This window comes from Acomys russatus, chromosome 10 (assembly GCF_903995435.1).
Source record: "Acomys russatus chromosome 10, mAcoRus1.1, whole genome shotgun sequence".
Taxonomy (NCBI): domain Eukaryota; kingdom Metazoa; phylum Chordata; class Mammalia; order Rodentia; family Muridae; genus Acomys; species Acomys russatus.
The window spans coordinates 53,634,347-53,662,151 of NC_067146.1; the positions used below are offsets into that span (position 1 = coordinate 53,634,347).

The window sequence follows — 27,805 nt, forward strand, 5'->3', positions numbered from 1 at the left end:
GCACACACTTTTAATGCCAGCACTGGGGAGGAAGAGGCAGGCAAATCACTGTGAGTTCGAGGCCAGCCTGGTCTACAAAGCTAGTTCAGGACAGCCAAGATAACACAGTGAAACCCTGTGTAAAAAAAAAAAAAAAAAAACTAAAAACAAACAAACAAACCCACAACAACAACCTGGCACTCAGGAGGCAGAGGCAGGAAGGAGATTTTAGGTAGTACTTCCCATCCTCAAAGTGTCTTTCTTATAGCCAACATCTCACTTAAAAGAATATGTGCACGTGTGTATGCGCACGTACACACAAACACACAGAGAGAAAGAGAAACAGACATACAGACAGAGGGAGAGAAAGAACACAAATTTATATGACTGGAACACAGTTCGGTGCAGGATAACTGCCTGTGTTCACAAGCCTCTAGCTCTGATCCCCAGGACTACATGAGCATGCGTACACATGCACACATCCCTTCAAGAAAAAAAATAAAAAAGATGAAAGCATACAAAAAAAAAATCATACTTTGGCGCCGCCTGGAAGACTGAATGTCATTTATGACATCAGGGAAAAATTACACAGAATGAGTAGAATGTCAACAAAAACAAGCATTTTTAAAAAGAGCTTAATACATTTCCTAAATTAGCAAGCTACATAATAAAACATAAAGCAAAACATTACTTGTAAATAAGCAGGAAAGGTTTCTTCAAGCTTATTTTTCCTTTTTCGGTACCTCTTCTTTATTTTTTCAGTGCTTTCAGCAACAGAAACAGGCTCATCAACCAGAGTGTCTGGTAACTGCTCACTCCAGCCTGAAATAAAAGCCATGTTTATAAGTATGTGCCACTTACCTTCTAGAAAAATAATTTCATAGCAAACCAGCATGCACAGTAATGTATAATGAAACAAGCTTTACATCAAAGATCTTAAACCAGGTTTCTAAATTGTAAACATCTTGAAAATTCCATGTATTATCTATGTGGTTTTAGTACAATTCCTATCCTTTCCTTTTTTGGGTGGGGGCAGGGGTGGGGAGGGGCTCAGGTATGTAGCCCTGGCTGACCTGGACCTTAATATGTAGAGATCCAACCGCCTCTGTCTGCCAAATGTTGGGATTAAAGGTGTGCACCATCAGACCTGGCTCTTATTCTTTCTAAACATCTAGCATATCCATGCAAAGTAAAAACATAACTTGTTAAACAGTATATTTACCGATTTGAAAGGATGAAAACAACAGATATTCAGAACTAGGAGGGAACAGCTACTCACAAACTCCTAAAGAAAATTCATTGGGTATGGATAGCACCTTTCTGCAGCTAAAACCCAGTTTTTTAGAAACAAAGCAACAACAAAAAAGTAGAACCATACCAACCCAACCAAAAACCCATGGGAAACAACCCCACCCCACCTCCATGCCCACCCCTGAATCAATACAAAGTATTTGTTTTAAGCCAAGTATCAAACTCCTCCCCTGAGACCTCACAAATAGAACATGGCCCTAGAGAATGTAGCAGTAAAACAGAACAAAAACAACCCCGGATTTGTGTGACATTGGTGGTAGAGTTGTTTTAAGTCTGAGTAGCTCTAGGAAAGTGCAACCTCAAGGTGAAAGTAACAGGTGCAAATTTCTGAAAGAAAACACCTTCAATGAAGTTCTTAAAAATTCTAAACAACCCTACAACACACACCTCATCAAATATCATGCATTCACACTTATGAAAGCATGAGCCAAAATGAATTTTTCTTTCCATCAAAGGAGGAAATAGAATAAGCCAGGAAGAAGGGAGAAGGAGGGAGGGAGGGAGGGAGGGAGGGAGGGAGGGAAGGAAGGTAGGTAAGAGAGAGGGAAGGAAGGAAGGAAGGAGGGAGGGAGGGAGGGAGGGAGGGAGGGAGGGAGGGAAGGAAGGAAGGAAGGTAGGTAAGAGAGAGGGAAGGAAGGAAGGAAGGAGGGAGGGAGGGAAGGAAGAAAGAAAGGAAGGAAGGAAGGAAGGAAGGAAGGAAGAAAGAAGGGAAGAAAAAGGAGATCTTTCTAAGAGAGAAATAATTAAATAACCAAACTAAAACCCAAGTCTAAAGAAATTATCTTCATAATTCAAAATAAAGAAATTCTTTAATTTTGGGTTTTTTTAAAAAAGAGATTTATTTATTGTATTTATTGCATATGAGTGCTTTATCTGCAGAAGAGGGCATCAGGTAACATTATAGATGGTTGTGAGCCAACATGTGGTTGCTGGGAATTGAACTCAGGACCTCTGAGAGAAGGCGGTGCCCTTAACCACTGAGCCATTTCTCCAGCCCTAATTTTGGATTCTTAAACCGGTATTAGGTCAAATCAGAAACTTTTGAAAATAAATACAACTTTTTGTAAAAATAAAAAGGAATTTCTGAGATTTTGAAATTCATTAAAGTTTCAAAGAAAAAAAAATACTACCTTTGGGAGGAAAAAGAATTTTTTTTAAAAAGAGTATTTTGAAGGCATGCTGAAAACATCACAAATTTGTACCTATTCCATCTTAAAACATATATTAAAATATATAAGTTCGTGATTAACGGTGATGACAAGCACTTTTAAAGTTGAAAACAGACTGGAAGACTTTTTTTTTTGGAGGCAGGGTTTCTCTGTGTAGCCCTGACTGTCCTGAAACTCACTCTGTAGACCGGGCTGGCCTTGAAGCCAGCGATTCACCTGCCTCTGCCTCCTGAGTGCTAGAATTAAAGGCCTGTGCCACCACTGACCAGCCAGCAGAGCACTATTAACTCATACAAAGGTCTGTCTTGAACAATGACCCAATGACCAAGCTTTCTTAAGTACGGGTGACGAAATATACTGACAGATTTATCAAATATAATCCTTATGAAGATGTGTTGGTCAATTACATAGTGTAAGTTTAAACTGTTTATTAAGTTGCAAAGGCAGGCGAAGAAAGGCCTTTCTTAAAATGGCAGAAAGTGTCTGATACAACTAAGTGAGCGATCACTTACTCTTCTTAGCAGGAAACGTTAATGGAGGAAGTGGAAAGTCCTGAAAATTTCAAAGAAAAGGTGAGGAGAAAGAAGATCTGAAGAAGCAGCGTGCCATCCATAGCAGTAAAGGGGGAAAACACGGTGTTGAGCGCCCGTAATCACAGCGCTGGGGAAGCCAAGGCAGGCGTGTCATGGGTGTGAGGGAGCATGGGCATGTAGGCAAGTGGCCACCAGCCTGAACTACGAAGGTAGGCCCTATCTCTACCCGCCTCCCTCCCTCTCTCCCAACACAACCCACAACAAAAACCAAGCAAACAAAAAACCTCTAAAGAATACAGTCCATATTCTTAACTCTATAGTGTTCAACTCCTTCCACCAAAAAAGAAGCACAGTGCTATGAGGCAGTGTCACTTTAGTGAGTGTTCATTCCAACAGTTACACCAAAGAGAATCAGCACTGTACCATCATCTCTGCTGGGCAACTGCTCAGAAATAGAGCCTGAAGAATCTTTTCTGACCACAGATCTTTTGGCTTTTCCTTGTCCTGTTCGACTTCTTTGCCGTACCATAAATCCACCAATACCTATGCAAAACAGAAATCGCATAAAGTGATTAAATAATTCTCTCTAGAGTTCTACAGTACAAAGAATGGCGAACTTATTCAAAATCAGTGTTAAGTTTAATATAAATTAATAATCCCATTTTCTGCATGTGTATGGGTATGTGGTATACAGGCCTGAAGCACGTTTGAGGCATACATGTGCATGTATGTGCATGTGGAGGCCAAACGCTGATGCTGGATTTTGTCTTTGACCTCTCTCCACCTTATACATCGTAGCCGACTACTAACTGGAACCCAAAGGCTGCCAATTCAGGGCCGCTCATCTCTTGAATACATGGGTTATAGGACATTACATGGGTGCTGAGGACCAAACTCCAGCCAGTTCCATGGTCCATGGCAAGTACAGTAATCCCTACAGCCTTGAGAATCTCATTGTTGTGTAAAGTAGAAGACTTTGGAAGTGAAGACAAATGTCAAAGTCACTGTTATCATTCACATCAAACAAGAACTACAACCTGTTAGTGTATGGAAAGAACTGCGTGCATTTTCTCTTCTAGGTAAGATCAGAGTAAACAGGAAACAGAAGATAGAGCTTTGCATATTACGGAACTGACATATCTCTACTCTGCCTTACCTAATTGCCAAGTTATAATTCCTGAGAACAGCACAGCAGACCAGCATACATGATGAGGATGAAAACTAAACTAAAATACACTAACCCTCAGGGATCAATATGACCTCAGTAGTATTATCTAGTTTTTCAATGCCAGAAAGGCCAGAAGTCATGTGACACATGGAGAGCTGTAGCTAGGAGCACCAAATCTGGAGCCAGGCTATAAAACTCTGTCTACCAATTCAACTTGGGCAAGTTATTTTACTCTTCAGCAGTATGACTCATTTATTGGTAAAATAGGGATCATACGCAGCACTTCCCTACACTATTAAGTATAAGCAAAATTAAGTTGTTAAAATGCTTAGCTATTTTAACAGTGCCTGGCACTAAGTCCTATAAGCTTTTTGTCATGATCTCCTTGTCCAGTGAGTGCTCTGCAATGCCCCCAAATAGAGGATGTGACCCATGTATGGTAGATAAAGATGTTTCGACAGAATAAAACATCATTGAAGTTCTAAAAGGCATATTCTTTATCTAGAGACATAAGTGTACATAGAAACATAATAATTAAAAAGATGTGAAATCAGTTGCTATGACAGATATGGTTCATCCATACGGAAGGTGTCACTGAACGTGCTGGAGAACACAAACTGGAAGTTCTCATCACACTTCATGACTTAAGAAAGAGATGAATAAAGCCTATAATTTCTGATGAGACATTTCAATACCTTTTTTACAATAAGGTTTGTTTTTTAAAAGCAGCTTTTCTTTTCTTCCCCCCCCCCCCCCCACATGTGTGCCTGCATGACAGAAGAGGGCACCAGATCTCATCACAGATGGTGGTGAGCCACCATGTGGTTTCTGGGAATTAAACTCAGGACCTCTGGAAGTGCAGCCAGTGCCCTTAACCTCTGAGCCATCTCTCCAGGCCTCAAAGGATAAAATAGACTAGAAAATAAAGATTTACGGGTAGAGAGATGCCTCAGTGGTTAAGAACACTTACTATTGTTGCAAAGAACCTGGGTTTGGTTCCCAGCACCCACATGGCACCTCACAATTCCCTCTCTGAGCTGGCACCCTCTAGTGTCCATGGGCTCCTGCATGCACATAGTATGCAAAACTAACATAAGATTCCACAGGCTACACACAGATAAAAATGAACTAAAAAATATTTAAGGAACTTAATTACTCATGGTGTCAACTGCACTACAAATTCATTAAGGCAGAAGAACCTTGTTTTGTTCACTTTTGAGCCTGCCTAATTACTGACGTTTTAAAACATAAAAAATATTAGAAAATGAATGCTTAAAAGAGAATTGATGAAGAACAGCATTTATGTTCAACTTCTAAAGCAACTGATGAAGAACATAAATAAAAACCAACTAAGTAACATTATTTAATAAGTGGTTAACATTTGGGGTAATGATTTATTGTCAAGTAGTCAGTTTCAAGATAAAGAATCCATCAGTTGCTTCCATGTAAAAACTGCACATAGTACTGGATATTCAATTATAAGTGATTCTTATTGTCATCATTAGTAAATTAGCCAAGTTTTGTCACACTGAAGTCTAGCTTAGGGCCTAGAGAGATACACAGCAACTAAGAACACTGGCCACTCTTCTCACTCAATCCCCAGCATGCACATGGTGGGTCATAAGTATTTTTAACACCATTCCCAAGGGATCTGACACATCTTATGCCCTCTGTGGACACTAGACACTCACGTGGCTCACTTACATACATGTAAGCAAAGCACAAACATTTGGGGGGGGGGAGGATCTAATTGACATACTCTACCTGGTCTGTATGGTTTTCTTTTCCTCTTTTTTATGCCATCTGTTCCTTCTACTCCCTTAGTTTCATCATCCACAGCTTCCCGCTCAGGACTAGATTCTGATTTTCCATCACAATCCATAAGTTCTCCTTCTAGAAAATGTAATGCACCCATTAAACTGGGCAAGTCTATCCAATACAGAAATCTTAACCAAAAAACAAAAAGGAAACAAAGCAAAAGATCACCAAGCCATTCTAATCCTCTGTGCCTACTAGAGTGGCTGAGAAGTAAAAAGAAAATGGTAAATGCCCATGGGATGGAGTGGGAACCATGGGTAGTGCTATGCTCACAGGGAATGTGACATAAGAAAAAAGAAACAGGTGGGGGTGGTGCACACCTTTGATCAGAGCACTTGGGAGGCAGAAGCAGGCCGGTCTTTCAGTTTGAAGCCAGCCTGGCCTACACTACAAATTACAGGACAGCCAGGGTTACACAGAAAAACCTCATCTTGACATTAAGCTGCCGCCCCCTCCCAAAAGAAGAGGGGCGGGAGGAGGAGGAGAAGGAAGAAAAGACGGGAAAAGAAAAAGGAAACAAGGTGCTAAAAAGGAGCCTTATCAATCACTTTGGTTTTTTAGTAATCCTGTCTTTGTTAAGGATTTAAGATCCAGTATTTATCTATCCTGCCCACTGATACAAGTTCCAACATTTGTCATACAATATGCATTTAATAAATACTACTGAGTGATAAAACATAATGGGAAAATGATTACGGCTTTATTTCTGAGTCAAATGAAAATAATCACCCAAAATAAGCACACCAAAAGTAATCATTCTTGGAAATAAACAAACAATTTGTGCTGTATTTCATGTTGCTACTAAAATTACTTTCTTACTGCAGTATATCAGATAGAAACACCTTATGACATCTATTTTGATCAAGTAAATGTTTATAAACCCCCAGTTCACAAAGCTTAGAGGAGGGCTTATGTTGAGAATTTAGCAAACTGAAGTGAATCACTCTGAATGTTCCTGTTACAAGCTTCCAAACACAATGCTCCTAGAGATGTCAATCACTTAAGTGCTTCAGGACAAGAAAGCGTGCATGCACAGCTCTAAGAGCACCACTCAGAGAGGGAGTGTCTCATCTGGAGCTGCCTTACGCAGATATGGAGCTTTCAGAAGATATTTTGTACACTAGTTCTTGCACATGTGTCTCAAAGAAAATTAATGTGTATTACCTCGACTATCATCCATTTCACCATCTCTAGAATGCTCAGACTGGATGTCTGGAGGAGTCTGAAGGACAGCCACACTATTCTGATTTATAATTTTCAATTTCAATTTTGGTTTTGTCCGTTTCCTTCTTGGAACTGTAGCTGTGAGACTCTGTAACTGAGTCATCCCTGATTCAGTCAGACACACACCATCCTGGGTATAGGTCTTAGGTGGATCTAAAATGACAACATCCCAAAGATACAAAACTTAAGCCTTCATTTGAAACTGACTGATAATTTGATTAATATTACAAAATATACATAGCAAGAAAACACAACTATTCATCTACTCAGCAATTATCTTTAAAAAGCATGAACTGATGATGTTCAATAACAGTGACCACTGGTAACTTTTTAGGACTACAGGCAGAATGCATGTAACAAAAGAAAGTGATCTTCTTGAAAGCATTTTGGTTTCCACATATCATGACCACTTTTAGGAAGAAAACCCTGAAGCTACAGGTCCTACTGTAGCAGCTCAATACTAAACTGTTTCCTAGTGATTTATGTAAGGGAAACCAAACAACTCCAGAAGCCCCTGTGGACAATCAGTATCAATATAACCACTTACAAACAGAAGCAGAAATCCTGTAAAGATCCTGCACCGAGTACAGTGACATATACATATTAAAGCCCATGATGAACCGACTGCTTTGTATGCTCAGTAAACTATTAATAAGATCATAAATTCTTTAGACTCAAAATCTTAATATGAAAACTTGTTTATTAAAGCAATGTAAATACACTCCAAATGTTTTGTATCAAAATGTTGTTAAAATATTGGTAAAAAAAAAATAAATAAATAAGTTCCCTCATTCAAATGCCATGTCAACATTCTAAGCTAACAAAGAAAAAATATAAAATACTAATTAATACTAAATGATTCTTACTTAAATAGGATTTCTTTTCCTACTTACTGACAACTAAGAAAGCACGGTACTCAACTGAAGTGCAGGAAAGCATAACACTTACAGTTATTCCAAAGAGCTATTCATTATTTTCTGAAATTTGTAGGAATACCGTTTTAGCAAAATGAGATGATATGAACATTTCATACATTAATTCTAAAAATTAACATCAGACAATTCATTTAATTTCACACAAGCATCAAGCCAATTTAAGAATTAAGCATGTACCTAGCTCTTTTACTTTTGTGACAATTTGGGCCACAAGTGAAGAGTCACAGCAGTCTGAGGAAGGCACTGAAAAGAAAAACAACAACTCAGGAAATGTTTGAGGAAAAAAATGAAAACAAGACTTAAAATTTCAAGGTCTGTAGACATATCACTCAGCAAACGTGTGAATACTACAGACTGTTAACTCTTGAGGGGAAGGGCCACCTTGTACATGCCAGCTAAGTACTACACCCACGAGCTCCATCCCAACTCCAAAAGCAGCTTTTGGATTTTTAAAGGCATTATTTCATGGATTAGCTTTGACTGTTTTTTTTTTTTGCCTTTTTTTTTTTTTTTTTTTTTTTTTTTTTTAATTCACACCCTGGTCATAGGCCTATCCCTCCTCTCTTCCCAGTTCTTCCCCCCCCCCCCCCCCCGCCATCCCATATCCTTCAGAAAGGGGGAGCCCCCCTTCCTGGCAAGGCAGTCCTGCCAGTGTGGAGTAAACAAGAAGCTGGTTAACTGGCTTCATGTGGGTCCTCTAGTAAGGGGCGTGGGGGCCATCTCTGACTGTTTTTCTGAGAAAAGGTCTCACTGTACAGCTGAGACTACAGCTTAGCATGGCCCAGTATGCACCATGCAGTGCAGACAAGCTCAGCTTCACTATCCTGCTGCCTCTGCAGCCCCCCACCCCCCCACCCCCAGTGCAGGGATTACTTCCTGGTGCCCACCGTCACACTCAGCTTCCAAATCCAGGAAAAACAAACAAACAAACAAACAAACAAACAAAAAACAAGGGGTGTGATGAAGTAAACCAACAGAGAATGAATGGGGTATCTACAATTACAGTAGCTCCAAGAAGTTAAACTTTGAGAGCAAAATTATATTTTATATCTAATATATATACACTTCATTTTCTCTTTATACAAACCATTTTAATGAAGTTGGGATAGAAAGTGTATTATAAGTAAAAAAAAAAAAAAAAAAAAAAAAACCACACATCTACTTCACACATTCAAGAGACAAAGGGCACCACACGCTCAGCTTATGTTACTCTCTTACCATTTGACACAGGCATATATGGTCTGCACATGCTACAATCAAAACCAATGTCTGCAGCATTTTCCACTTCCTCCTCAGTATTTAAGTTTTGACAAACTGCATGCATCCACCTAAAAACACACATTTGCACATGGAAAAGAAGTGAATAAAATAGAAACTGTACTCTTTTAAAAATCACAGCACAGACTGACAGTCCTTAAACATAAAACCCCAAGTCTCAAATGTCTCCCTTCTTCCCTAACTATCCCTATTAACCCACAACATCCATCCTTGCACTGAGATGTCAAGAGACAGGAATGAGGACAAACACTAAGGAGAAAGCAAATGCACACGTGGGAGAATAGTGATCAAGTCCTGAAAGACAAAGAGGGAAGTGAGCTAGTAAGGTCAATAACTGATTCAGAAGAGTACAAGTTGAAAATTTTTCCCCCCGAGACAGGGTTTCTCTGTGCAGCCTTGGCTGTCCTAGACTCGCTTTGTAGACCAGGCTGGCCTGAAACACACAGTGATCCTCCTGCCTCTGCCTTCTGAGTGCTGGGATTAAAGGCATGCGCCACCGTGTGCCACCATGCCTGGCCACAAGTTGACCAAGTTGAATTGTAAGTATGTGTATGTACCACCTGCTGCTTCTATCTCAGAACAGATACACTGTGTGTCAAGTAATAATGACCTTGCTTTAGAGCAATTTGTAGCAAAGTGCTATAAAAACTACACAACTTACTTACAAACAAGTACTGCACTAGCAATGAATTAAATCTAACCCTGCATACAATGCTGAGCTAACAGTATTGATTAAAAGAAAAAAAAAAAAAAAAAAAAAGCAAAGGAAGCACTGCATTTTGGAAGTGCACATATTAGTTAGGAAGATAAAGGTTGTGTATGATACCTTGTATAAGATCTGGAGCTTTTATGGGTTGATGAGGGGGAGAAGAGAGTGGAGGAGACCATTTTAAGAATCTACCAGAAGATTCAGAAATTCTCCATAAGAAAGGGCATATATGTAAACACTAAGTATGCATCTAACTTTGAGACTGACAAACCATAAAAAGCCCCCAAATGAAAATCTTAAGTGTCTAAAATTAAAAATATTTTTAAATAGGAAAGTAGTCTAGAAGCTTCTAATAGACTAAAAATCTAGAAAGCAAAGTTTTGTTCGTTAAATTTATGATCAAGAATAGTAATTTTCTAAGTTCCTTTAATACATTTGAAAACAAATTTTAAAAGATAGCAAAGGAGGTAAAGAAGCGTATACCTGTCACACTGTCTGCACTGCAGAATGAGGTCTTCTTCTCTGTAATTTCGATAGCAGACAGGGCAGGAAGACAAGCTGGCACAAGGAGCACATTGTGTGTAATTGTTCTGCCACTCACATCTCAACCCTGCAGATGTTGCACCACAGTGTCTGCACCAAACACACCTGAAATACAAATCCCCCAAAAGTCTCAAGTTTATTTTCATATTAAAGTGTGAAGTTTTGAGAAAGGGTAAGAAAACAGAAAGAAAGGAAATAATTTTAAAGTATGGAAAATTTTCTGATTAACAATATGTATCATGCCCAATGTTTACTATATGATTAAGCATACATGAGTAATTTATAAAACCAACATGATAAGCAGAAGTTCAGAACTTGAAAGACTGATAATGTAACATAAATCCTAGGGTACCATTTGCACTTCCAGCCTCCTTTGGGAACTGTCTGCAATGGAGGGTCTAGGCAGTACGTATGGTAGCTTATGTCACAGTCATCACACAGCAAGAGTCTTCCTGGGTCAGTTGCCTTTCCACAGGCCTCACATACTGTGCACTCAAGACATCTCCAACCTTTGCTAAGAACCACTTTACTGATCTGAAAGAAAAAGAAGAAATTTTCCATGTGATTGATTTATTCAACTTAGAAATCATCTTTAACTAGAACATTGCATGAATTACTACTGTGCGTACACACACATAAAGAATGGGAGCAGGTAAGCAGTACTGCTTGCCCAGTACTCAGTAGGGTGCATGTGCATACCTGTAGGCGCCCGCCTCATCAACACCATCACTCACATGGTGCATATTTTAATACCATTTGAGTCCGCATAACTACAATGCTTCAGATTGGTGAGTGATTTTAAAACTGAGTGAGCTGCCCTACTACTGCTGACATCAACAAAATCTGTTTTTTATGAATTTATGCCTCTGAAATTTGTGATCACAGTATGGGAACTTATCTATCAAATAAAAAGAGGAGGAAAATTGTCACAGGAAAATACTAAGTTCTCAGGGGCACTTTAAGGTCGTCCTGGAGTTTCAGGACATGAAGGTGGGACTGACAGAGGTCCCCTTCATTCATTTTCTTCTGTCTACAAGACCTGAATTGCTAGGATTTTTGAGAATCTCTGCATCCCTAATAAAATCCTAAAGAAGCAACACCATGGAAAGCTAACACACTTGAAATCAACTTTTGTTTTGGTTTTGCTTTCAGGACAGGGTTTCTCTGGCATGAAACACAGAGATCCACCTACCTCTGTCTCCCAAGGCATGAGCACCACTGCCTGACTTGAAATTAACTTCTTAAAGATCTTGAAAAGCAAAAATCTCCCAAGTCACAATAAAATGGTAAACAGTAAAGGTATAGTGAAAATGCAGCTCAAGAGAAATAAGAAAGCGTAAAAGCTACAGAATTGATTTCAAAGGGACAACTGTCAATGAGACTTCTTACAGGAGTACAATGGTAAATAAGCACAAAACTTCCCATCTACACATATGTTAAAACCGAATAATAGTGCAATCTCTGTTTTATACAGAAAAATACTTCATAAAGCATAACACTTAACCTGGGTGAGTCACTGAGTAAAAAGGAAGAATGCCACATACACAACCATGAACTAGAATGTTAGTTCTTGCACATTCCTAAAGTTCACCTAGGAACATATGAGTAAGGTTATGTGCCAAGAAAGGCCAAAGGACTGTGTACAAGACAGTTAAGGATTTGCAAAGAACTATAAGCCAGAGGTTGTGGGTACAGCTTAGCCAGGGAATACAGTACTGCCCCAGCAGAAAAGGTATTTGAGAAAGCAATCTGATAGGATGGTGTATGTACAGTGGGCTAAAAAAAATCCAGAAAAAAAGGAAAGCCACAGTTTATTACTTACATCTATAGTGATGCTGTACCACCAAGATGTAATAGAAAGACAAGAACTGTATGATGAAAGAAAAACCCGAGTCTGATTATTCAGAGCAGTGAGTCAGCAGTATGAGACACTGCTAAAGCAGTAGCACCAGCTTATTACTGAGAACTACAGAACTATCCACAGAGTGCGTGTATGCTGCAGATATAGAGCTTAGTAAGACATGGTGTGTGTGTGTGTGTGTGTGTGTGTGTGTGTGTGTGTGTGTGTTTAAACAAGTCTCCTCATTACTTTGATTAGCATATTGATTTCTTTTAAATGTCTGAAATTACCAAATTATATTATTTACCTAATGAAGAGCCTGAGAGGAAAAGCAGAGTGGAAGAGCACAGTGAAAGTCATGCTGTTCTGCAAGTAGGCAGCAGCAAGTATCTGAGACTTTGTAGGCCTTGTGGTCTACGGCAACTACACAATTCTGCAACTTATGAAGGAAAAATAAAAACCAATATAAACAAACCTAACCAAAGAACATTGCTATGTTCCAATAAAAGTGTGTGTGTACAAACTGGTCACTGGCCTAAGGTATGCCAACTCCCAGTTTAGAATTTGATATAACTTGGCAAAATGTATTAAACTGCAGATCATACAGAATAAGAATGTGATCTCTGAGAGGGGGCAAACATGAGGCTGAGCCTTGAAACACTCTGCTGAAAGACAATATCTAAGCTGCCTAACAAGATGATGGTTTAACAGTTTTTGCTGAGTTTGTAAGACATTCTGGATCTCAGAAAATTGAGGCAACTAGAATTCTCAGGACAGACTATAGAAAAGTAAAAAGAATAAGTGCTGTAGAAGATTCCAACAAGATTCTGACTGAACACTAACCTTCCACATGTACAAGACATAATAAGGACCTACTGCTAGGAAAGCACACCTTCTGGGGATTTGTAAGAAGAACAACGTCCAAGGCTCACAAGGTTTAAAATTGTGTATCTTGGGGCTGGAGAGATGGCTCAGTAGTTAAGAGCTCCGCCTGTTCCTCCAAAGGTCCTGAGTTCAATTCCCAGCAACCACATGGTGGCTCACAACCATCTATAATGTGATCTGATGCCCTCTTCTGGCCTGCAGGTGTACATGCAGGCAGAACAATATGCATAATAAATAAATAAATAAATAAATAAATAAATAAATAAATAAATAAATAAATAAATAAATAAATGTTTTTTAAAGAAGAGTGTGAGCACATTGGGGACAAGGTGATAGGGCACAGTCCTTCAACAAGAAAGGGGAGTGGTTCACAGACAAGCGGACTATGCTAGACCAAGTATTCCTAAGGTCAGAACCATCTTCAAATCACTGCTGTTGCTAAGAGCTGGTTTGCTGGCTGCGTTCTAATTTATTCCAGCTGCACAGTATTTGAGACTGTATGACAAAGTGACAACACTACATTAACATTACATAAATAATGCTGTTTGTTTCTTTGGATTTTTGAGACAGGGTTTCTCTGTGTAGCCATGGCTATCCTAGACTTACTCCCTTTGTAGATCAGGCTGTCCTAGAACTCACAGATGTCTGCATGCCTCTGCCTCCCTGAGTGCCAGGATTACAGGCATGCGCCACAGTAGCTGGTGCTTCTATTTTCTTGTATTTTAAAACATTTCCAGTTTATATTTCTAAAATGTTAAATACTCCATATCAGTAACCCACACAAACAAACATACAAACAAACAAAAAAACCACTATCACTTTGAGAGCATTACTTAGGGTGTGTAACAGGTGTTTCTGTGTGCGCCTGTGGAGGTCAGGACACTTACTCTTTAGCAGTCAGTCCTTTCCTTCCACTGGAATACTGAAGTTAGGTATGCAAACTTACTCAGCAAGTGCTTTAATCACTGAGATATCCTACCATCACCTTGTGAGTCTCCAATTAGTGGGACTATGGTATTCTGTTCCAAATAGTATCAGTGGTACAAAAGAAACCGCATGTAGCTAGAAAAGCATGCATGTTTTCTCTTATATTCTTAATTATATAAGCTGAAATTATATACAGTTGAAAATGGAAATTGTTGAATAGATCAAAAGAAATTCACAGAAGTTCTGGGTAGTGCCTCTAGATCTTAACTTAGCTCCTAAAACTGCTGCCACGGTAGTCAAGGGAAAAGACCATATTAAGACATCACTGAGCTCACAAGACTTTACCATCACATTTGAAAGGAATTATGTTCAAAATCCTTAAGTAGTATTCCACAATCAAACCACAAGGCATTTAGAATATGAAGACACAATGAAGAAATCATTTTTTTCTATTCATATATAATTTTATTTTAGTTGGCTTTAAATGCTTTGGGATTCCAATTTTCTAATTAATATTTATTGTGTGTATGAGTGTACACAATGGAGGGATGAAGAAGTGGCTGACTGCCACTGCACATGGAGGTCAGCGCTCTCATTCCACCCTTATCTGCTGAGCACCTCACTGGGCTAAAGCAGGAGTCCTTTTTTTTCATATTTGTTATTATTTTTTACATATACATTTATATGCAGGAGTCATTTTTAAAGGCAAGGGACTATGAGCAACCAACTGGGAATGACTATATACAGTAGCTATGCTAGTCTCCCATTTTAGATAAATTACAATATTTCATTTTGAATCCTATATGCCTAAAAGCTAGTGTTATTTTAGGAAGAAAAAAAGCTCGTGTAGTTATAAAACACACATATAAAACATGATACTTTGTTTACCGATGTCTTGGATAAATAACAGATTCACACAGTGAGCAAGAAAGGGGATTAAGTTTAGAATGATCTGTAGCAAAGAAGCTTAGGTTCATTCTTGTCCCGCATGTTACAGCAGGATCAGGAAATGGTGTGTGGCGCACAAGAGGACCCTGTATCTACAGCTGGACAGGGACACTTCCACAGATCAGCTGAGACCTCACTCAAAAATTACACGTTTTATTAAAACTGAGCTCTTGCAAAGAACTCACTTCACTAGAAGTACTACAACATGCCCGTATTTAGGAAACTTTAAACCCATGTACATGGTTACTACATAAAATGTCCTTAAGTGACTAAAATGAAATGCTTGCTACTAAGAGTTACAGTCTCTTGGTTATTAGAAAATAGCATTAAATACAATCCTTGCGTTATTTTCAGATATAAGGAGAAAATGCCTGTAGAGAAGGCTACGGAACCTGAACATAGGAGATTCACGGATAGTCATACAACAGAACTACAAACTAAAGGTTCTGTAATCAAAGGATGAAAATTAATTCCTCAGTAAAGGGTCACAGGGTAAACTGTTTTAAGAGTAAATATCTACATCTTAGTACCCTTTTTAATACAAAAGCAGGATAATTTGCATAAATTAAAACTACAGATTTGAGGAGACAATTTACCAAGGTAACAAATATTTAAAATCGGTATTTAAAGTGCTAAAACACTGCCCCATATGCATAATAGCAACAAATACTTGATTTAAGTATTATCAAATTAGGTACACAGATAAATAATTTTAAGAACGGAGAAAACCTATTACTGCTGAAACAAAATAAAAATGTGTGCACCTTTGTTGGGCCTAGTAATACAGCTTCAAGAGTAAAGGTCCTCAACACCAAGCCTGATAATCTACCTTGATCCCCAGGGCCCACATGCATGGTAGAAGAAGAGAAGCAACTCCCACAAGTTGTCCTCTGACTTCCAAATGTCTGCATACATGTGCATACAGGGATACACAAATGAACGAACGAACGAACGCTTTATTAGAAATGTCTTTGTTAACTCATTTAGCTTAAGCACACTTACCTTAATACTGACACAATACGGATGGTAACACTGACCACACTGTGAACAGGCAAGTAATCTTCCTTCTGCTCCTTGGCCAAAGCTGCCACAAACCACACACATATCCTGAAAATTAACAACACATAAAGCTATTTTCAATTGCAGATGAAGCTAAAATTACACAGATTTTAAAATACATATTCTTAATTAACATGGTACTATAGTCTAACTGGATGATATCTAGGCAGGTGGGAAGGATTAAAATGAGGAAGAATTGAAAAACAGACAATTAAATTCAAACCTGATGCAAAGTGAACTTGTCACTACTAGAAAACAAAACAACTGTATTGTGCATAGAGTTTTCTTCTTCATCTTTATTTGATGAAATATCTGCAGAAGACACCTACAAGAAGCAAAAAAACACCAACATGAAGCTATGCTACTTAATTGTATTACAATTAACTGCAAATTCTTATCCAAAATACATTTTTGTCCATGTCTAGACTAACAATTTTATATAATATTAATTGAAAAATACTTTGACTCATACATAGGCATGGTAGTGTACACCATAATCATAGCACTAAGAAAGCTGAGGTAAGAGGATGGTAAGTTTGAGGCTAGCTAGCTAGCTACATAGCAAGGCCTTAACTGCAAAATCAAAAGCCATGATGAGTTTTAATTTACACAGTGATTACTTTAGATATACAAGTGCCACAGATTAAGACAAATAAGAACCCCAAAGCCTGCCTTTAGTAATAACTATCCAGAAATTCTTTTTTTAAATATGTATTTATTTACTATTCATACAGTATTCTGCCTGTATATGAGCCAACAGGCCAGAAGAGGGCACCAGATCTCACTTTACATGGTTATGAGCCACCATATGGTTGCTGGGAATTGAACTCAGGACCTTTAGAAGAACAGCCAGTGCTCTTAACCTCTGAGTCATCTCTACAGCCACACTATCCAGAAATTCTAATCAAGAGACTATAAAACTATAGCATATGTAAATATGTGCAAATCACTGTTTTGTTTGTTTGTTTTTTCAAGACAGAGTTTCTCTTTATAGGCTTGACTATGTTGGACACATTTTGTAGACCAGGCTGACCTGGAACTCACAGAAATTTCTCTGCCTCTGCCTCCCAGAGTGCTTGGACTACAAGGATGCGCTACTATGCCTGGCTTGCAAATCACTTTCATTGATACACATAACAGCCATCAAAGACTGAGTATCAGACTCAGAAGAATGTAAATATAGCTATTTATCAACCTATATATATTACATTACATGGAGAAATGGTAATGATTTAAATATAAGAATCATAAGGCACATTTCAATTAACTTTCTTAGTTCATTATAACTTTTTAAATGTTGCTCCCAGGAAGCTTTAAAATGCACGTGTGGTTCCTATGCATTTTTATTAACTGGCACTACTTTGTAATATTAGTTTATCAAAACATCAGTACTAGTAGAACTACTACCAACCATGGGTGCTCATTTCAGAAGCTGATTATGTTTCACCAAACATAGCTTAGACATCAGCAGGATTCTTACTACATACCGTGCCCGATAAAAGTTCTGATTTATATACAGTAACAGGGAACCAGGAGGCCAATAGCAAATTATAAAATATGATCTTCCCTTAAAAATGTTAGAACCTACAGTGAACATGTTACAGTCAAGATCAAAATATAATTAATAAAATAATTTTATTGGAGAATGGCTGAAATTTTAGCTAAAGTACATTACTGTGGCATTTTAAATTTAAACACCTGTAAAAATCAGTTTTAATCAGTAAGTACTAATGTGATGTTATTATCAAGATACAATTAACAGCAATTTAAAGTCATAAAGGCCTTTGATGACTACAACTACAAGGGGAATCATAAAGCAACCTAAATATTTAACCTGGAGGAACGGCCAAAACTCCTGCATCCCCCCCCCCGCCCCCTAGGGGCTAGGATTACAGGCATGAGTCACAAGAGACTGTGCTTTAGGAGGAGGGCTGGAGGTCAAGCTAGGAACCAAAGGGGCATCAGAGGAGCCTGGTGAGACTTTAAGAGTTAACTGTCTTTACTGAATTGATTGTAGTATGATTTTCAAGGGTTTATACACACAAAAGCATATAAAATTGTGGGGGTTGGGGGGAGAGATCTGTCTCCTCATACCAACTATGTCTCTGTTGTGCTCTGGGACAAGGTCCCACTCTGTAGTTCCTGCTAGCCTGGAACTCACTTTGTAGATTAAGTAGACCTCTAATTCACTGAGATCCACATACCTGAGCCTCTCAGGTGCTATGACTAAAGGTGTGAGCCGCCATGCCTAGAAATAGATCTGTTTTCAAATTACTTTATGTGAAACAAGAAGGACAGGGACACCAGTTTTCTTACTTCTGGTTAATAGTAAAGCTGAGCAATGTCATGCCTTTTGAAGTTAAGATGGCATTTAGAGAGTGAAAAATGGAACTTCAGTTAAATAATAAAGGTACTAGATAAAATATTTATCAACTATGTATTTTTCTTCTGTCTCACTCTTTGTCCTTTTCTCTGTCCATCTGTCTGTCTGTCTGCTTGCCCCTCCTTCTCTCTCTCTCTCTCTCTCTCTCTCTCTCTCTCTCTCTCTCTCTCTCTCTCTCTCTCTCTGTGTGTGTGTGGTGTGTGTGTGTGTGTGTGCGCGCGCGCGCACATGCATGAGGTTGACTTTGAACTAGCGGATTTGTCTGCCTCCGCGTCCTGAATGATGGGATTAGAGTGGAACATATCAAATATATTTTCAATGCACATTTAAAGAAAACCTCAAAATCTACCAATCAGTAAGTATCTATCAATCCAAAATAGTCATAAATTCTTGGAGGACATGGCTGTAATCTACAGCATTTCTAGTTTTTTCTCTATAGATCTTATTATAATACTTACAGCAACTGTATAAAAAAAAAAAAAAGGACTTTAAATTTCAACCTAAGAAATGGCGGCTGGAGAAATGGCTCAGCATTTAAGAGTACATAGTATTCTTGCAGAGGACCTGAATTAAATTCCCAGGAACCATGTCAAATGGCCCACAACCAGTTGTAACTCCAGTTCTAGACATTCTTATTCTGAAATCCTAGGACACCAGGCACATACATGGTATATATACAAGCAGAAAAATACTCATGCACATGAAATAAAATACATACATATTTGAAAAAGAATTCAATAACAGGATTTTTAATTTAAAAAAATACACTACAGATTCACTCTTATCCCCCTCCCAAAAAAGGAAGGATGATATATCAGAAAATGAAACCACCTGAATAGACTTCCAAATAAAACAAATATTATCAAGCAGAGACATAGTAAAATAAAAAGGGATAAGACTATTCCTGGGATTCTTAGGATAGAAACGACTTGCTGGAAATGAGAGTATCACCATTGATTACTACTAGAATAATAAAACCATAGTCTCACCCCAGGCAATACAACAGCTCCAATTCCACTCTTTAGTTTAGACCTGCCTCTGCCACCTCGTCCTGATAGCCCTGCACCACGAGGTCTCCGCTTCCCTGGAAATCCAGACCCTCGGCCCTACATAACAGATAAAGATGAGTTCACGTTTTGTAAAGGCCCTAAAGTATTTTTCAATCCATGTCAGTGAAATAAAACATTTTATTAAATGTTACACAAATATTTACCTTTCTTTATAATTAGATGATATATACCAATAGGCTAGAGTTACTGTTTAGAATCAGTGTTGCATCTATCATCCTGACTGTTTCCCATCAACAGGCCTCTGCAGTATTCTTGACTCCCTACACCTCCATTCCAGGTGTTTAGAGTAGCTATTCCAATACATTTCTATATGCACAGACTACCTTCAATACAAAGTAGGTATCGAGAAAAACTATCCTGGGGCTGGAGAGGTGGCTCAGTAACTAGGAGCACTGTTTACTCTTCCAGAGGTCCTAAGTTCAATTCCCAGAAACCACAAGGTGGCTCACAACCATCTGTATTGAGATCTGGTGCCCTTTTCTGGCATGCAGGTGCACATTCTGATAAAGCACTCATATATGTAAAATAAAGAAATCCTTTTAAATAGAAAAACTATCCTCTCAGAGCTGAGAGTAACAGAAACATTTACTGGGCACTTAGTATATACTGATCTAAGCAATTTTTCCTCTCAAGAAACCCACAAAATCTCCATTTTAGAAGTCATTATACTAAGGGTAAAAAGTATCAAAGACTTATCAAGGTCACAGTGCTAGTAAGTGGCCCACCACCCTCAGTTCTTACTCACTATTACAAGGCAGAAAAGTTAATTTCTTACTACTGTGAAGCAGTAGTCTTCCTATCATGAAAATGTGATCAGTATCCTTCATTATTAAATAGCTCTCCTATAAATTGAACATATCTAACTCGTTTTAACACAGTACTTAAAGTTGCTTAAAGATTTTAATAAAATCAACATAAAGGCAAAGCAATTTACCTTAAAAATAATATTTGAAATAGGAATAACTTACCTAAATTTTCACTAACATAAGAAGAAGTCCTATAGGATAATGTGTTAAGTTTCCTGATATCTTAAGCTGTAAGTACTAACCAACATTAGAACCATGATGCCACCTTGGTCATATTCAGAGTTATATATTACTGGGTTCAGGGTCAAAGCACTATGTTTATGTTGGAAGAATAAAACATCACATGAACAAAGGGTTAGGGACTGTGTTTTCCTCTTCAGTTTTAATAAGTATAAACACCTTTCAGCTCCAAATTGCCTCTCCTTCATCCACCCTGTTCTATAGGTCCATGAGAGTCCTCAGCTCTGAACAAGGTATGGGGGGAGGCGCTACTCTTGATGGGCTTATTTAAATAGGAATAAAAGGGTGGCTTGTGGCAGGGAGGTATGTGAGGAAGAGTTAAAGCTGCGATTAAAAATCAGGAGTACAGTAATCTCTCAAATTATTTCCCCTAACATCCATTGGTACAGACTAAAAGTAAGTGAGAGTTGGGAGCATTTGCTACAAAACCATTAAATGAGTGATGTTTTGCTCTCTCAAATATTTAGCCCTGGGTATGGTAGCACAGGGTTGCAATCCTAGCACTTGGGAGTCTGAAGCAGAAGGATCTGGATGGAATTAAAGGACAGCCTGGGCTACATAATGAGACCAATCTCTAATCAATAAACTAAGATGAAGTAACTATAAAATTATGCTGCATTATCTTGGAAGATTAAAACTATATGGAAGAGCATAAATGTGCCCTTCCAATTGTAATTAAGAAAATATACTCTGAAAGTCTTGTGAAATTTTTCACTAGTCTTAACTTAAATAGCACTATTCTAGAAACATACTAAATATATAGGATAAGAGAAAAAAAACTATCATCTTTAGTCAGCAAAGTATTTTGACTCTCGAGATGGCTACTTTTTGAACTTTTTTTTTTTTTTTTTTTTTGCTTCAAACTGTTTGACACTACTTAACAAGAATCCCTGACATTGGAGTGCTCTGTGGCTGTGAGGTGAGCATGCCCAATGAAATACACTGTACTATATTTCTTCTGTCTGTGCATAATTGATTGCATTTTATGATATCATTAATGAGCAAGTTCCTAATTACACTTTGTAACAAGAATTTTCCCCTCAAAGAAATACTTATAACAACAACAGAAAATCAGGCAGAAAAAAGTCATGAAAAATATATCTTTAAAGTACTACAATTTAACTTCCTCCTCATCTAGATCTTTAAGTGAAAAATGGTGTGAGGCAAGTTTTCAGATTTCAAAAAGTGTCTCTGGAAGCTGAATCTAGAAAAGAAAGGTTTAATTCTTAACATCCAATAGAACAAAACCAGAGAGAAATGATACATGAATGTAAATGCAATTAATTTTATTTACCACTTTGATGCTCCAAATGGCACTGCCAGAAAGCTGCCTGGGTTTAAAAATTTCCCGGCCTTCTGAAATGTCTGGGGACCAGGAAGGTGGGCTCCCTGTATTATGGTTACTCCAAGCCCCCTAGGATATGGCAGGTGAGAAAATAGATGTATAAAACTCAGCAACATAAAAGATCAAAAGCCAGCAACTAAGGAAATTTAGGACAGCAAAAGCAAATGCAAACGTATGGAAAATTAGGACAAATTGCTTCAAGTTTGGGAAAATAAACTTATTACTTAAAGTGACTTTAACTAAAATGTTTGCAGGTGTAATTTATATTAAATATTCAAGTAGAAATATAATACAATAAAGTGTAATAAAATCAAGGTTTATATAACATCAGCACTGACTCATGAACTGTTAACTACAGTACAAAAATGAAAATAAAAGTCAGTCACAAGTCTAAGAATTAACACTAGAAGAAAATTATTCCAGGATTATATTCATCTAAGAAGGATATCTATACCAAAAGAGTGTTTGTTCTATTCATTGGTGTAAACACCCACACCAGTAAACCAAAGTACACTCAGAATGAACACATGTACCTTGGGTGACTTTTGTTTATGGGAATGACATCTTACAGTAATTATACCCAAGGAGTTAATTTGAATAGTTAAGAGATTTATTAAAGCAAATTGTCCTAAATTTGCAAATTAAAATGACTAAGGTGCCTAATATACAAGATGCAGTGTCTCATTGAAATTGATAAAATAAAATTAAGGCATCCCACTTCCAAGTAACCACACTGGCAATGGCGGCTAATCTGATGAAGACACTAAAGAGCAAGAAAAAATTTATTCCACCAAAGAAATGCTTTAAAGAAAAGCAGAGCAAATGTCAAACAACAATGACCCTATTTTGAATCAGGCAATTTAAAAAGCCATACAATTATTTTACCAATTAAATGACAAAAATCTTAAAACAAGATATTGTACTTACCATGTCTCTAGAACATTATCAAAACAGTACAAATCCCAGTAATAATAAAAATGAAATCAGTAATTTAAATAATCAAAAATAAGAACATGATCACCAACCTATACAGAAAAGACAGTTGATGAAGTTTAGAGGGGAAAATAATTAAGAAGCACAAGGGGGAGACTAATGCCACTCCTGACCCATGCTCAGGAGCCATTCTGTATTCTATAGCTCAGGGTGGCTGTTGTTCTCTCTCTGCTCTCCTTCCTTGACCACTCTCTACCCCAGCTCAGTCAACAAGCACACACTCCTCTCAGCACATGGCAGCCAGTCACTCCTGCTCACAACCCACTTCCCCTGGCATCTGCATCTGTGCCATCTTCCCTGTGTTAGTTAGTAAAGGGCTCTAGTAAGCTCCATGCTGCCCGAAGCCCACTCTCTTGTGTAGTAGAATACATCCATAATGATTTTTCTCCATTTTCTTTACAAGTTCTTCCTCACCGACTCCTGAACCCTCAAGTCCTAAACACTATTTACAGTGAAGGCTTGAAATGCCATCTTGTAAACAGCTGTCTTCTACGTTCACAGGTCTGAGTTCTAACTTTTTCAAACATTTCCAAAAAAGTGTAATAATGTTTTTTCAGCTTGCTTTATACATCCTTCTTGTTATACAAAGTCTCTGTGGAGGCTTGACTGAGAATGGCCCTGTAGGGCCACAGACTTACGTTTGAGTACTTGGTATCCAGTTGGTGAAAGTGGTTAGGAAGGACTAGGAAGTATGATGTTGAAAGAGGAGGTGTGTCACTGGGAGCCGAGGTTTGAATTTTCAAAAGATTTGTACAATTCTCCTTATGCTCTCTGACTCTGTTTGTGTGAATTAAGATGTGAGCTCTCAGCTCCTGCCCCAGTGCAATGCCTGCCTGCCTGCTCTCATGCTCCCTACCATGATGCTCATAGATTCTAACCCATTGGAACTATTAATTGCCTTGGTAATGGTGTCTTTTCACAACAACAGAAAAGTAACTAAGACAATATGTATCACATCTAAAATCTCTACACAGCTGGTTTCATTTGCTAGTCTTTCTCACTTTTATAGTGGCATCTAGTCCTCTAGTCAAAAAAATGTTTTCTGCTCCTCTGCTCTGCTTTCTATCAGCCCTTCCATCCAAATCATCAGCAAACCCAGAATATATCTCATTTTGTCTCTGGCGATCACACTCTCCTCAGCACTTCCAGTGCCAGCATTCCTGTCCTGCCTGCCACCATCTTGCATGCCATCTGCTCATCAGTCGGGTCTTTATGCTTCCCTCTGCCCCTGCCAGAGTCTCCTCTAGACTTTTTCTGCCCAGCAGCCATATTCATTCCAGAAATAGAATTCTCACCCAGCAAAGAACTAACCTGTTTTGAGCCCTCTGGTTGTGCCTCAGCTGACGAAAAAGGCAAACCTTTCCATCTGCTTCCCTCTACCCACATCATATATTATATGTTTTCTTCCCGTCGATGCATTGGTCCTGCCCTGGCTTCCTTACTACCCACACTCAGGGCCCAACTGACACAGCTACTCCCCTCTTCCAATCTTTTCAAAGATGGCTAGCTGTGTCTAACCCTTTAGGTAAGACCTTGGGTATTCCTTCACCTGGCACTGTTAGTGAGCGACCACCTTCCTTACGGCACTGTAGGCTCCTTTCATGGCATCATCACTGACATGCTTTACTCCTAGTCATTTTATTTAGTGGTAGAGAAGTATAGGCAAGACAGCTCACCTTAGTCCTCTCACTACTTCCACAGCCTCTCACTAAGTATATTTCCTCAATGCACACCTTAAATTCTTCTTGATCTTTTAACATGACTACCATAAATTACCATAAAAAGTAACCCTCAAAGATAAAAATAGTATTAACTTTTTTCATAAATAAAAATTTTCTGATGATTATGTATTATTCATCACAATTCAGATTAGCTTTGAGGCCAAATTTGTATCTAATTTCAAAAAGTAGTTATATTTCATCATATAACATGGATGAACCAAATGAAAAGCTTCCTAAACCAAGAAAATCTGGATGTCAATGCAGGAATAATTAGGAAACTACTTGGCTGCTATGAAGAGTCTATATAATAAAAGCTTGATAGTCACATAATGAATTTTAATAAGTATATTATCATAGGACAGTGCAAGATAGTTTATATGCAATTTTAAAAAGAACTAAAGAAAAATCATGATTACATGTATATATTTTGACAAAGACGAAATGACCTAATATATCTTTTTAGATCTTAAAACTGAAGTACAGCTGGGCATTGGTGGCACACACCTTTAATCCCAGCACTAGGGAGGCAGAGGCAGGTGGATCTCTGTAAATTCGAGGCCAGCCTGGTCTACAAAGTGAGTCCAGGACAGCCAGGGATACACAGAGAAACCCTGTCTCGAAAAACCAAAACCAAAACCAAACCAAAACAAACCTGAAGAATAGTTGCAATGATCTAATTTCAATTATAAATCATCATCCTTTAGATCCCCACTTGAGAAAAGGTTAGTTGCCACTGGCAGGTATGTGCTTGCCTACTGTACAATGTTCTGCCTACTGTGGTCATCACACTGTAATTACTTGGACTAGGCTGTAGGCATGAAGACAAGCTATGCCCTTTTTGTTCTCTGTTGTATCAAATATTCTGTTCAACAACTACTAACCACTATTTCTCTCTTCCATTATATTTTGCATGCATGTATACATGAAAGGATTCATCAATAAGCATTGCAATCTACTATCCTATCAAACACACTAAGCTCATCCAATTGCCTAAAATCTTGGATTTTCCTTACCTCCAAAAACCAATCCACAAGATACTATTAAGCAATCTAAAACTGAAATTAAGAACAAAAGAGTTTAAATATAAAACATCGAGGGACACTGAATCAAGCTGCTATCAAATCCAAGAGAGATTATGAATATTATTCAACAGAGACTGAACTGCTTAAAGATTGTACGGAAACTTATAAACATATAATGTAGGCAATTACAGGTTTATAGACTTAAAAATGGGAGGACAATAATGGTGAAGTGGAAAGAATGTTATGGCCAGCTTTCTATTTAAAGTCAAATCTAACCACAGCTTTAGGAGAATGAAAAAGTAGGATAAGAATGATCCAAGTGGGGCTGGAGAGATGGCTCTGCGGTTATGAGCACTGTCTGCTCTTCCAAAGGTCCTGAGTTCAATTCCCAGCAACCACATGGTGGCTCACAACCATCTGTAATGAGATCTGGTGCCCTCCTCTGGTGTGCAGATGTACATGCAGGTAAAATACTGTATACTGAAATAAATAAATCTTTAAAAAAAAAAAAAAATGTTCCAAGTTTGAGGCCAGATGAAGCTCCAAAGTTGAAGCCTCACCACCTCCTTTCTGCCAAAAAAGAAGAAAAGAAAGAGAAAAATAAGTACAGTAGGTCAACCCTATTGTCATGTGTGCCAAGGAAGGACTTTTGTCTTATAAACAACCAGAGAGGGCTTGGTACTTTACAGGCAACTTTATACTTCGAAAAGGCTGGAATCTCTCTCAATCGATCCCCGCCCCCCTCTCTCAACACTCTATACAAGCCAAGGTCACTCTTGAAAAAGAAATCTAATTATGGGAATGCGAAAATATTTCAAGAGATAGAATATATTTACTCACTTACACAGATGATGCTGTAGAAGCAACACCTGTTGCTATGGCTTACAGACATCTTTTTACATGAGACACCTCCTTTTAAACACCAATATCAGTGGTGGCACCACAGCCTTTAACTCTGCACTGGGAAGACAGATGTTTCTGAATACAATTACAGTTCACTTAGCAATGATTTAGAACTACCACTACCAGCACAAGGAAACAAAGAAATTAGAGTTTCTAGTTTGCACGTGCCTTTAGCTCAGCATTGCAAAGGGCTTATATTCCCACATGCAACACAGACACTTTTTAAATAATCCTTAAAGAATTTACAAACTAGAGTCAACAGAGAAGACAAGTGGTGGCATATACCTGTTGTCCCAGCACTCAGGTAACAAAGCAAGGACAGGATGATTACCCCAAGCTCAGGGGCAGTTATGGCTATACAGAACAATTTTTAAAAAAGAAAAGGAAGGAGGGAAAAAAAAAAGTCGGTAGCTATAAAAGGTGAACTTTTTCCCATCCTACTTCCTATAGCTTTTAAAAAAGCTTTCTCCATAGTGTTTATTCTGTTCAGCACTTTACAAAACAAATAATTCTTTTTAAAAATTTTAAATTAGAAAATATAAGAGAAAAGCAAAGCCTGTGTCTCTAATTAAGGACTCCTTTTTCAAGGTTCAGGTCAAACTTGAGCATTAGAGGCTATCTAATTGGCCTAGGACGGAGCTATTACATAATGTTGGAGTCAGGCACAGGTTCACATCTGAATTCCCAGGAATCTTGAGGCTGAAGTTGGACTAAAAGGAGCTGCAGGCTAACATGGGCTATAGTCAGACTTCCTTTCAGAATGTGTATAATGCAGATGCTAATAGGATGCAAACATAGAAACCAAAAGTGAATGGGAGGTTTAAAATTCTTTTGCTAACTTTTTGTTGTAATACAAAACTACATAACTGTTATCTAGCTAATTTTACAAAGCAACATAAAGATGGAAGTGAGGAGTGCACTAGTTTGTGACAGAAAAAAAGCCTCACAGGATAACAGAAACCAAGTGTTTAAAAAAAAAAACACACACACACACAC

At 38.1% G+C, this 27,805-nt stretch overlaps 1 protein-coding gene across 1 annotated transcript in view; it reads right to left on the reverse strand.

Moving 5' to 3' along the window:
- The window catches only part of Kmt2c (lysine methyltransferase 2C), a 220,794-nt gene that overhangs the window by 67,327 nt on the left and 125,662 nt on the right, over window positions 1-27,805 (reverse strand). The window contains exons 15-26 of the mRNA XM_051152203.1: window positions 22,120-22,239; window positions 19,699-19,815; window positions 16,550-16,651; window positions 16,270-16,374; window positions 11,020-11,201; window positions 10,608-10,772; window positions 9,356-9,465; window positions 8,315-8,380; window positions 7,143-7,355; window positions 5,925-6,053; window positions 3,416-3,535; window positions 671-801 (exon numbers count right to left, since the gene is read on the reverse strand). Of these exons, the coding sequence (XP_051008160.1) occupies window positions 671-801; window positions 3,416-3,535; window positions 5,925-6,053; window positions 7,143-7,355; window positions 8,315-8,380; window positions 9,356-9,465; window positions 10,608-10,772; window positions 11,020-11,201; window positions 16,270-16,374; window positions 16,550-16,651; window positions 19,699-19,815; window positions 22,120-22,239 (1,560 nt within the window). The remainder of the gene's footprint in view (window positions 1-670; window positions 802-3,415; window positions 3,536-5,924; window positions 6,054-7,142; window positions 7,356-8,314; window positions 8,381-9,355; window positions 9,466-10,607; window positions 10,773-11,019; window positions 11,202-16,269; window positions 16,375-16,549; window positions 16,652-19,698; window positions 19,816-22,119; window positions 22,240-27,805) is intronic.